Raw genomic sequence first — 12,368 nt, 5'->3', positions numbered from 1 at the left:
TACTTACAATGGGGTTACATCCCTATAAACCTATTGTAATTTGAAAATACTGGAAATTGAAAATTCATGTAATACACCTAACCTACTGAACATCATAGCTTAGCCTAGCCTACCTTAAATGTGCTCAGAACACTCACATTAGTCCACAGTTACCATCTAAGACAAAGCCTGTTTTATAATAAAATGTTGACTATCCCATGTAACTTACTATATACTGTACTGAAAGTGAAAAACAGAATGGTTGTATGGATACTCAAAACATCACTTTCACACCATCAGAAAGTCAAAGAATCGTAAGTTGAACCATCGTAAGTCAGTGACTAGCTGTGCGTATGTGTGTGTAGATATGTAAATTCCATACATATTTCATATAAATAAATTCCAATATATTATAGTCCATAGAATAATACAATCATTAGCAAATAGTAGGCACTCAGGAAGTTAGATTAAATAAGAGTTGCATTTGTGGGGCCATTTAGAGCATACGGGGAGGATTCTAGCAGGAAATAGAATTCATTCCCATGTTCAAAGAAAGACACTTTAAGGGTTACTTGCAGGGGTGAGATATGGATAGGATTAAAGGAACAAATAGCAGACAGTGAGGCACCCAGAGACTAGCATCAGAGGGAAGCCATTACGACCCCCAGGCTGGGGACAATGGAAAACTGGAACCATGGAGGAGGAGGCATTGACATCAGAGGGATGCAGGTACTGCCTCTGAGCCAGGCAGGGAGGGAGAAGAGGAAAAGCCCGATAGCTACTCTCCAACCTCCTGCAGGGCTCCATTGACAGGGCCTAGCCTGGATCCAACAGACAAGAGAATCCAACACTGCAGATTGGGCATCACCTTCCAGGTGCAGAGCCAGAGGGTGGGGTCGGGACAGCGAATGGAGAATAATCGGCATGGAACCCCAAAATCATTAATGTGGGCTGGGAAAATAAAGCCAGGTTTCTTGCAGAGGAAGCAAGATTGTTTTCTCACGAGATGGATGGATGCATGAATATAGCTTAATCCATCTCACAGGCTATTCTCAGGATTAATGCAAAATGATGAACATAAGGATTTAAAGGTTCACCGAAGAGAGGGCTAAGCCCAGGGCTGCCCTGCTGAGCCTCTTCTAGAGCTGCCCTCTGCTGGCCTCTGCTGTTAAGAGCTGGGGAACCGGTGGATGAGATAGATCAAGCTGAGAGTCGCCCCTCAGAAGGATAAAAGGACACTCTCCTTCTCTCGTCATAAATGACAATCGTTCCCATTCCTCACAGAGCCACCCCTCACTCCTCCTAACTTCAACAGCATTTACCGTCTCTAATTGGTCTTGCGGTAATATTCTAAAATCACACATTCGAAGTCGATGGGTTGGAAGTTGAGAAGCATTTTTCTCCCCCACAGAGGTCACTGTTCAAAGGGAGAAGGAAGCGGACAGCTTTGGGATTCCTACCACATACTGGTTACCACCTAAGCACAATCTCAGATCATCTCATTTCATCCTTCAGCACCATAAGATAGGATCTGATTCTATCCTGTTCTCCCAGTGAGGGGCACAGAGGCTCAAAAAGATGAAGGAATTTGCTTCTGTTCACTTATCCAACAAAAAAATGATTTTGCCACCCAAGTCGTAAGTTTACCTATATAACAAACCTGCACATGTACTCCTGAACCTAAAATAAAAGTTAAAATATATTAAAAAGCAAATAAAGAAATTGCTGGGGAAACATGATTTTACTTTCTGGTTGGACATAAAAAAAAGTGGTAGATATATACAGTGGAATACTACTCAGCCATAAAAAGAATGAATTAACGGCATTTGCAGCAATCTGGATGGGACCGGAGACTTTATTTTATTTTATTTTATTTTATTTTTTGAGATGGAGTCTCGCTCTGTTGCCAGGCTGGAGTGCGGTGGCGCCATCTTGGCTCACTGCAACCTCTGCCTCCCGGGTTCAAGCGATTCTCCTGCCTCAGCCTCTCGAGTAGCTGGGACTACAGGCACGCATCACCACACCCAGCTAATTTTTGTACTTTTAGTAGACACGGGGTTTCACCATGTTGGCCAGGATGGTCTCGATCTCTTGACCTCATGATCCGCCCACCTTGGCCTCCCAAAGTGCTGGGATTACAGGCATGAGCTACTGTGCCCGGCCAAGAAACTATTATTCTAAGTGAAGTAACTCAGGAATGGAAAACCAAACATCGTATGTTCTGACTCATAAGTGAGAGCTAAACTATGAGGATACAAAGGCATAAGAATGATACAATGGACTTTGGGGACTCCGGGGAAAGGGTGGGAAGGGGGTGAGGGATAAAAGACTACAAATTGGGTTCAGTGTATACTGACTGGGTGATGGGTGCACCAAAATTTCAGAAATCACCATTAAAGAACTTACTCATGTAACCAAATACCACTTGTTCCTCAAAAATCTATAGAAAAAAAAATCGGTTCCACAGAAGAGGGTGTAGAGGGTGTGTTTGGGGGTCTGGGGGGGCAGGGTGGGGGAGCTGGGACATATATGGGAATTCTTTGTACTTTCTGCTGAATTTTGCTGTGAATATAAAACTGCTCTAAAGCATAGTCTATTAATTTAAAAAGAAATCAATTTCTTCCATCAGGCTAAATTCTAGGCTCCAGGGCCAGTATCCATTCAGGTGGAGGGAAGAAAATACACACATACACTCACAAACACACATATACATGCGCACACACACACATTTTTTGCACTCCCTGGGGAGCACACTTAGGCCATATTTTCCAGGTAGCAACTACACAGGTTGACCCTTCAGCCCAAACTCTCCCATTCGGTGTAGAAATCCCTGCTTTTATCTTGAAAGTATTTGCAGGAATTATGGCAGCTCAAGTTGGGAGTGGGAGTTTCTTATGTGAAGGGGACAGGGTAATTGATATGAATCTGCAGGTCATAATCCAAATGTGAACCTGGAATGGGTGTGTGTGTGTGTGTATGTGTGTGTTTGTAAAACCACATGCATGGCACTTGGCCTGCTTCCCTTGACATTATTGGATTTGTCAGTATATCTATATTTTCTATGTCACTGGATTAAAATCTTTATTTAGCAGCCAAACACACATAAATGTCTAGAATACAGCATAGCACGTCATGAAAATCCGCAATAAATACCAACTGAATTGACAAATAATGAATGAGTAAGTGATTACAGCCACATTAGCTCTGAACAAGTCCAGCTGCAAAATAGGCAATTTCTCAGCCCCCCTGCCAAGTCTTTATTATCTCTGTCTTGATATCCTACAGATCTGTGGTCTCCAATGCAAGGCTGACAACTTCACTGTTATTATTGGGGAGGCCATTATAACATGCCACTAGTTTCGCCTTTTTCTCTCTACACCGCCAGAATGCAATTATTCGAGGCAGGAAGGGAAGACATTAGGAGAGGTTACTACAGTGAAGCAGTCTTATAGAAAACATCCCTCAGTGGGAAACCAAAGGAAATTCCTTCTCCACCAATTGTTTTCAGACTTCGCCCACACATTGCTGTGGAGTGGGGTGGGGGATGGTTTAGACAGAACCAGGAACCTGCGGCATGGGTGAAGAAGTCAGGCCTCATTTCCAAAACAATCCCAGACTCTCCCGGTACCTTTTAATCAGATCCATTTCTGCCTGATCCCTCTTGTGAAGGAGCAAGTTCCGGCTGTTTTCAAAGATATCTTCAATCTGGTCTGGCCAGAGGAACAGAGTGCTGTTCAATTTGATGTCCTCATCTGCAAAACACATACTGTCTGCTCGAGGACACTGTTTAGCATAGGTCGGGTCAGCATGTGGTGAATTAATTAGGCAGAACAAGAGGTCATCAGGAGTGGTGTGGGGGTGGCAATGAATACATGGATGAGTGACAGCGACATTTGTCGACATTTGGCCAAGCTAGAAGGTAGATGATATTATCATCCTCGTTTGCACAGATGGCAAACACAGCCATTGAGCGTACTGGTCAAGGTTACACTGCTAGAAGGCAGCAGAGAGGAATTCAAATCCAGGTCCAACTAATTCCAAAGCCTACATTCTAACCTCTCTGCTTGATTGCCTTCCTAGGCTAGGTCTGAGTCCAGTCAGAAATCCAGGATGATGCTCTGGTTCCACAATTCAAACTATTTCACTTCATCTGCATGTCGGTTTCCCTTTTGGTTAAATGGCAGTCATGGTATCAAAGTCAAATGCCCCCCCCACCCATTTTATGACTCTCGTCAATTAAAATGTCCACGTTGGGTTTCCTTTGTGATTGCGGGAGGCAGAGTCCACAGTGAGAGACCACAGTGTATCCAGGGGTTGAGGGCACAGTTCATGAACATGCAAGTGGATGGTTAGGGAACCACTTTTCACTCCCAGTCCCCACCTCTCCCTCCCGTCAACCTCCCCCTGACATCCATACATTGTGAACACCAAGTAATTCACAGGTATTTTCAGATCGAAGATGGCTTGTTGAGAGCTTATCAACTTTTCCTTCAGAATCTGCTTCTCACTTCAAAACTCTAACTTGGCCCAACAAGCTTTCAAGGAGCCCTGATTATTTATTTCCTTTTATAGTATGCAGGAGCATGAAGGAAAGTGCCTCAGCCTCTTCAAAAGTGGGATTGATGAAGATTACAGATGGGTAGCCGGGGGCTGTGGCTCATGCCTATAATCCCAGCATGTTGGGAAGTCCAGGCAGGCAGATCACTTGAGACCTGGAGTTCAAGACCAGCCTGGCCAACATGGAAAAACCCTGTCTCTACTAAAAATAAAAAAATTAGTTGGGCATGGTGGCACATGCCTGTAATCCCAACTACTCAGGAGGCTGAGGCATGAGAATTGATGGAACCCAAGAGGCATAGGTTGCAGTGAGCCGAGGTGGTGGCACTGCACTACAGCCTAGGTGACAGAGCAAGATCCTGTCTCAAAAAAAAAAAAAAAAAAAAAAAAGATTACAGATGAGTAAAATCTACTCACTTAAAAAAAATGATTCTGCATTTGGAAGTGACTTTTCCAGGAATACCAGACACAGATGCCAAGACAGGGATCTAAGAACTGCAGGTCGGCCAGGCACTGTGGCTCATGCCTGTAATCCCAGAACTTTGGGAGGCTGAGGTGGGCGGATCACGAGGTCAAGAGATCGAGACCATCCTGGCCAACATAGTGAAACCCCATCTCTACTAAAAATACAAAAATTAGCTGGGCATGGTGGCGTGCACCTGTAGTCCCAGCTACTCTGGAGGCTGAGGCAGGAGAATTGCTTGAACCCGTGAGGCAGAAGTTGCAGTGAGCCGAGATCACGCCACTGAACTCCAATCTGGCGACAGAGTGAGACTGAAAAAAAAAAAAAAAAAAAAAGAACTGGAGGTCAAGTATCTATCTATGTCTCCTTTGTGTCTAACCAGATTCCTTTTGTGTGATTCAAATTATTGTGGATGTGAGTATAAAATTAGTGCCTCTAACATATGAGGACACTTGAAAGGCAGCTCTCCTGATACTTAGTGGTAGAATTCATATAACTATCCTTTTGCTCAACACTTTACCCCCAAATATATAAATACATATGGACTACTTGAAATGTTATGTACACAAATATAAAATATACATATAGGTATGCATTTCGATATACACACATGGCATTGGACTTACGTGGCAGGTCTGCATAGTCCATCAGGAACTCCAGCCGTTCACTTGCATCTCTAAGTTGCCTCCTGAGTTTGAACACAGTGACATCACTGGATTTCTTTAGGAATTCAATGAGGAATACCAGCTCCTTAGTGTTGGCAGGAACCTCACTGACTTTGTCTGCAATGTGGCTGTACTGATTACAAATGCTACAGAAAAGAAATAGCCATTGTCATCATTGTCATCATCATCATCATCACCATCATCACCATCTAAAATGACTTTCTTGTAAGACTCCATGCTCAAAAGATATAATTCCTACTTGGAAAAAAGAACAATTTTTTTTTTTATCTTTTTCCCTGCCTGCAAATCCTTGATAGATAATATTCACATGCACACTAAACTCCAGGAATAATAACAATCGTAATGATAATAATATGTGTTCTGTATTAAGCCATTATGAAGTGCCATGCCCCATTCTAATCATTTCCATATATTAACTCATTTAATCCTCACAACAATTCTAACAGGTAGATACTACTATTATCTACACTTTGGAATGGAAGAAAGTGACTCTGAGTAACATTATTGAAAGCAACATGGTACGCAGATGTGAGAGCCAAGATCTGAACCTGGGTTAATTGACTCCAAAGCTCATACTCTTAACAAATACACCATACCACCTTTCATACACAGAACCTAGATTTAGACCAAAACACCACCACCACCACCAACAGCAATCCCTCACATTTTGTGTTGAAATAGAGCACTAAATTAATTTTTAACCTTTTTTTTTTTTTTTTTGAGACAGAGTCTTGCTCTGTCACCCAGGCTGGAGTGCAATGGCATGATCTCAGCTTACCGCAACCTCTGCCTCCCGGGTTCAAGGAATTCTCTGCCTCAGCCTCCCTAGTAGCTGGGATTATAGGTATCCCCCCAACACCACCACCACACCTGGCTAATTTTTGTATTTTTAGTAAAGATGGGTTTTCACCATCTTGACCAGGCTGGTCTTGAACTCCTGACCTCATGATCCACCTGCCTCAGTCTCCCAAAGTGCTGGGATTACAGGCGTGAGCCACCGGTGCCAGCCCTGTTGATGTTATTTTTAAGGCAGACAGAAACTTGAGAAGTCAGCAACCAACTTGGAGTTCAGCTGCTAACCTGGGGTGTCTGCATTCTTAGATATCCCTGGGTTCAGAATGAGGCTCCTATTTTCACTTATATTAAAAAGACCTAAGGACATTATAAATTTATTTAGATACGGATGAATACACTGATCGACTAAGGCACCATGTTGCTTTGATTTGACAGGAACAAATGGATGATTGCTTAAGGGAAAAAAATCCATGGCTCAAACTTTCCCAAGAAAGTCTCCAAGTAGGCCGGGTATAGTGGCTCATGCCTGTAATCCCAGCAGTTTGGGAAGCTGAAGTTGGAGGATCGCTTGAGCCCAGGAGTTTGAGACCAGCCTGGGCAACATGGCAAAACTCCATCACTACAAAAAAATGCAAAAATTAGCCAGGTGTAGTGGTGTGTGTCTGTAGTCCCAGCTACTTCGGGGGCTGAGGCAGGAGGATGGCTTGAGGCCAGGTCGAGGCTGCAGTAAGCTTTGATCATGCCACTGCACTCCAGTTTGGGCAACAGAGTAAGACCCTGTCTCAACTTTTAAAAGAGTGTCCAAGTAGTGTGAAGGTTGAAAACCTTTTGCTATCCTCATCCCAATCCCAAACCCATATCCTATAAGCAAAGCAACTGAAGATCCAGGCTGGGCGCGGTGGCTCACACCTGTAATCTTAGCACTTTGGGAGGCCAAGGTGGGCAGATCACCTGAGGTCAGGAGTTTGAGACTAGGCTGGCCAACATGATGAAACCCCATCTCTACTAAAAATACAAAAAATTAGCCAAGTGTGGTGGTATGCGCCTGTAGTCCCAGCTACTCAGGAGGCTGAGGCTGATGATCGCTTGAACCTGGGAGGCGGAGGTTGCAGTAAGCCAACATAACGCCACTGCACTCCAGCCTGAACAACAGAGTGAGACTCAGTCTCAAAAAAAAAAGAGAAGAAAGAAAGAAGAAAAGAAACTGAAGATCCAAGAGGCGAGGCTGGGGTTGCACAGCTCATAAATAGAAGGTCTTGGATTCAAAACTAGCTATTCTGGCTCCAAAACCAGGAATCAGACCTCTTCATCAATGAGTGAGAAAGCTGCTTGCACATGGACTTCGAGGTCAAAATGCACTCAGTTAATTCCCAGATATGCCACTGCCTAACCTGTCAGAGTCTCAGTGTCATCATCAACACGATGGAGAAAATAATGAGCAACTTCTTAGGGTTGTCGTGAGTTCTTGAACAGATCTATTATTTGCAGAGTACTTATTCGTGCCTAGACTATCCAATGTGCTGGGAGGATGCCATTAGTATTATGATTAATTTGCTGATGATTTTCTGATATGTATTTTGTAAAACTTAAAGTACTATAAAATGCTAAAATTATACATATATGAATAATATAGTATATAATATAATATTAATAGTGGTGATTATTACTAAATCATTTTATTTTATATTTGTTTATTTTGAGGTAGGGTCTTGCTCTGTGGCTCAGGCTGGAGTGCAGCGGCTCAGTCATAACTCACTCAGCCTTGAACTCCTGAACTCAAGTGATCCTCCTGCCTCAACTTGCATATCTCTCCTCTTATTTATTTATTTATTTATTTATTTTTTTGAGACAGAGCCTCACTCTGATGCACAGGCTGGAGCGCAGTGGTGTGAACATCGCTCATTGCAGCCTCCACTTCAGAGGCTCAAGTGATCCTCCCACCTCAGCCTCTTGAGTAGCTGGGACCACAGGCACATGCCACCATGCCTGGCTAATTTTTTAATTTTTATTTTTGTACGGACGGCATCTTCCCATGTTGCCCAGGCGGGTCTCGAACTCCTGGGCTCGAGCCATCCTCCTGCCTCCACCTCCCAAAGTAAACCTAATCTCATGTTGGGACTATAGATGTGAGCCACGGCACCTGGCCACTAAATCATTTTAGTCTATAGTTTAAAGTGCTTTGAGGAAGACAGCTAGGATAACATGGAATAACCATTTTCTAACCTCCAGATAGAGACACAGTAGAAGGCAGTGGTCGTCTCAGCCAAGCATCCATTACCTCTTTCTGTAACAACACCTATGTCTTCTCAGGAACCCCCGCCCCTTTCAGTTCATGTGGTTTGGGTGGGATTGATCCCACCCCAGGGATGGGAACACCAGCCAGATCTAAGCCATCCTCTTGGCCAGCGTTTGATTCCATGCTGTACAAATGACCTAAGTCAGGCCAACCTCAATGGGCCAGGACTTTTCCAAGGATGACGGAAAAAGAAACTTTTTGCCTCCTCTGGATAGGAACCTGGGAGGATGGAAGCCTGGAGCTGCAGAAGTCCATAAACTGGAGAGAACCTGTTAGAGAATGGAGCCAACGTGGAGGAAAGCCAAGCAGACACAGGGGAATTGCGTCCTAATTGCAGTGTGGAGGGCCTGAAGCTAGAAACCCTAAACTTTTCAACGTGTGAGCCGCAAATTCCCTTTTTAAACCAAGCTAGTCTGTTTGAGCTTCTATCCATTACGACCAAAAACATCTAGTCTAACACACAGTTATCAGTAAAATAAAGGCATAATACAGAGTTTAAGATTGAACAATCGAACCAAACATGGTGGCTCACACCTGTAGTCCCAAGAGACTTAGGAGGCTGAGGCAGGAGGATCACTTGCGCCCAGGAGGTCGAGGCTGCTGTGAGCTATGATCATGACACTACTGCACTCCAGCCTAGGGGACAGAACAAGACCATGTTTCTAAAAAAACGAAAAAAAAAAAAAAAGATATGCAAATAGAGGCAGGAGGATCGCTTGAGTCTAGGAATTTGAGGCTACAGTGCACTGTGACTGTACCTGTGAATAGCCACTACAATCCAACCTGGACAACATAGCGAGACCCTGTCTCTGAAAACAATTAAAAAATTAGCCAGCCACGATGGTGGATGCCTATAGTCCTAGCTACTCAGGAGGCTGAGGCAAGAGGATTGCCTGAGCCCAGAAGTTCGAGGCTACAGTGAGCTATGATCAGGCCACTGCACTCCAGACAGAGTGAAACTCCATTTCGAAAAAGAAAAAGATTGAATAATAGAATTTCCAGACCTATACAGCAGAATTCTGCCTAGGAGTGATTCTAAGGAAAATGTGTCTGTAAGCACTGTGTGTTTTAAAATATGTGCTAGATGGACAGTGAGAAGGGCCCATGACCTCAGACAGACAAGCCCAGGAAGCAGTCTGCATTCTCCTGAATTTGCCTGCAAGAAGGCAAAAGCTTCAGGATCAGAGACGAACTGCTAACAAATGCCCTCCATTCGCCTACTCCAACCCCCATGTCACTTTCTCTTGACTGTTCACCTCCTAGCCCGAACCTGAATTCCTCACTACCCTTACCTAGGGGCAGAAAAAACTTGAACCAGAAAATAATCTGTTCATTGCTGGAAGGTGCAAGTTCTGATCATTTTTTCATCTCCAGTTGGTGCCAAATACCATTGCTGTTTGTCTGCACAGAATTACAATACCTGGTATTGGTGTCTCGGTTTACATCCACTTGGAATTGAATCAGATGTTCTTTAAGATTTTGAGCTCGCTCACAGAGATCGTAATTTAGGGCCGTAGCGTCAAGGCAGAACATGGCTAAAGGCACGGTGATGTGCATGGATGCAATTTCATTTCTCCGTTTCTTTATGGCATTGATCTTCTGCAGAAAGGAGCACATTCAGTAGCTTGATTTGCCCTTGAGCCTCTCCCATTTGCCCCCAGCCTCACCCCTGGCCCACCCTAGTCCAATGCTGAGCACGGTCTATGCACCAAAGAGACACTAACTGCTCATTGGATTGTCTGCAACACATGTCGCCAAGGTATAAAATTTCAAGTGACATTTCCTACCATCACAAAATCATCAATGTCGTGATTTTCTTTCAGGAACGCAGCGATGTTTTGTTCTGCTGTGTTATCCAGTAAGTCATCATACATTTTGTAGACATTTAAATATCTTCCATGTTGAAGAGTGTGAAATCAAACACACAAATACAAGTCAATCAAATCAGATGAGTCAGAGTGGCAAATGAAGACACAGTAGCATTTTTAAAAATGTAGCCCAATTCAGGAAAGAGAACTATAATGTGGCAAAAAGTTGCATTACAGAACTCAGAATTTTGGCTCTGAATTTCAATTTCACCACTTCCTAGCAGTATAAACTTAGACAAGATATTTCACTGTTTCCAGGATCAGTGTTGTATTAGTCCATTTTCACACTGCTGATAAAGATATACCCGAGACTGGGAAGAAAAAGAGGTTTAATTGGACTTACAGTCCCACATGGCTGGGGAGGCCTCAGAATCATGGCGGGAGGCAAAAGGCACTTCTTACGTGGCAATGGCAAGAGAAAATGAGGAAGAAGCAAAGGTGGAAACCCCTGATAAACCCATCAGATCTCGTGAGATTTATTCACTATCATGAGACTAGCACGGGACAAAACGGCCCCCATGGTTCAATGACCTCCCCCTGCGTCTTTCCCACAACACGTGGTAATTCTGGGAGATAGAATTGAAGTTGAGATTTGGTGGGGACACAGCCAAACCATATCATTCTGCCCCGGCCCCTCCCAATCCCATGTCCTCACATTTCAAAACCAACCACATTTTCCCATTCTGCCCAAGACCATGGGAACCCATTTCTTTGACCTGGAGTCAAAGGAGATTATTTTGGAGCATTAAAGTTTGACTGCCCCACTGGATTTTGGATCTGTAGCCCTCTGTTTGGGCCAATTTCTCCCATTTGGAATGACTGAATTTACCTAATACCTGTACCCCCGTTGTATCTAGGAAGTAACTAGCTTGCTTTTGATTTTACAGGCTCATAGGCAGAAGGGACTTGCCTTGTCTCAGATGAGACTTTGGACTGTGGACTTTTGGGTTGGTGCTGAAATTAGTTGAGAATTTGGGGGACTAATGGGAAGGCATGGTTGGTTTTGAAATGTGAGGACATGAGATTTGGAGGGGCCAGGGCAGAAGGATATGGTTTGGCTGTGTCTCCACCAAATCTCAACTTGAATTGTGTCTCCCAGAATTCCCACGTGCTGTGGGAGGGACCCAGGGGGAGGTAATTGAATCATGGGGCTGGTTTTTCCCGTGTTATTCTTGTGACAGTGAATAAGTCTCGTGAGATTTGATGGGTTTATCAGGGGTTTCTGCTTTTGCTTCTTCCTCATTTTCTCTTCTGGCAACACCTACACAAACATATGCAGGATTAATACTTTGTATCCCTCAATCCAATCAAGCTGACACTCAGTATTAACCATCACAGGTGTCTTTAATTTTATTTAATTTTATTTTTTTTTGAGACAGACTCTCACTGTCACCCAGGCTGGAGTGCAGGGGTGTGATCTCAGCTCACTGCAATCTCCTCCTCCCAGGAGGAGCAGAATCAAGTGATTCTCCTGCCTCAGCCTCTGGAGTAGCTGGGATTACAGGATGTGCCACCACACCCAGCTAATTTTGGTATTTTTAGTAGAGACAGAATTTTGTCATGTTGGCCAGGCTGCTCTTGAATTCCTAGCCTCAAGTCATTTGCCCACCTTGGCCTCCCAAAGTGCTAGGATTACAGGCATGCATCACCACGCCAGGCCCACTGTCTTTAATTTTAAGTGGAAATGATCATTAACACCTCATAGGATTATTGTAATGCTTAAC

The 12,368-nt window shown here is 43.9% G+C and overlaps 1 protein-coding gene across 3 annotated transcripts in view; it reads right to left on the bottom strand.

Moving 5' to 3' along the window:
* Positions 1–12,368, bottom strand: part of DNAH3 (dynein axonemal heavy chain 3) — a 208,189-nt gene that overhangs the window by 159,400 nt on the left and 36,421 nt on the right. For 2 of the 3 annotated variants that reach the window (XM_021931814.2, XM_021931813.2), the window contains exons 13-16: positions 10,564–10,669; positions 10,197–10,375; positions 5,626–5,810; positions 3,608–3,731 (exon numbers count right to left, since the gene is read on the bottom strand). In XM_021931814.2, coding sequence (XP_021787506.2) covers positions 3,608–3,731; positions 5,626–5,810; positions 10,197–10,375; positions 10,564–10,669 — 594 coding nt within the window. The remainder of the gene's footprint in view (positions 1–3,607; positions 3,732–5,625; positions 5,811–10,196; positions 10,376–10,563; positions 10,670–12,368) is intronic. The other variant, XM_021931815.2, reaches the window with a different exon arrangement.

This window comes from Papio anubis, chromosome 18 (genome assembly GCF_008728515.1).
Source record: "Papio anubis isolate 15944 chromosome 18, Panubis1.0, whole genome shotgun sequence".
In the NCBI taxonomy this organism is placed as follows: Eukaryota; Metazoa; Chordata; class Mammalia; order Primates; family Cercopithecidae; genus Papio; species Papio anubis.
The sequence above is the reverse complement of the archived record's forward strand: the minus strand, read 5'-3'. Positions and strand labels throughout refer to the sequence as shown.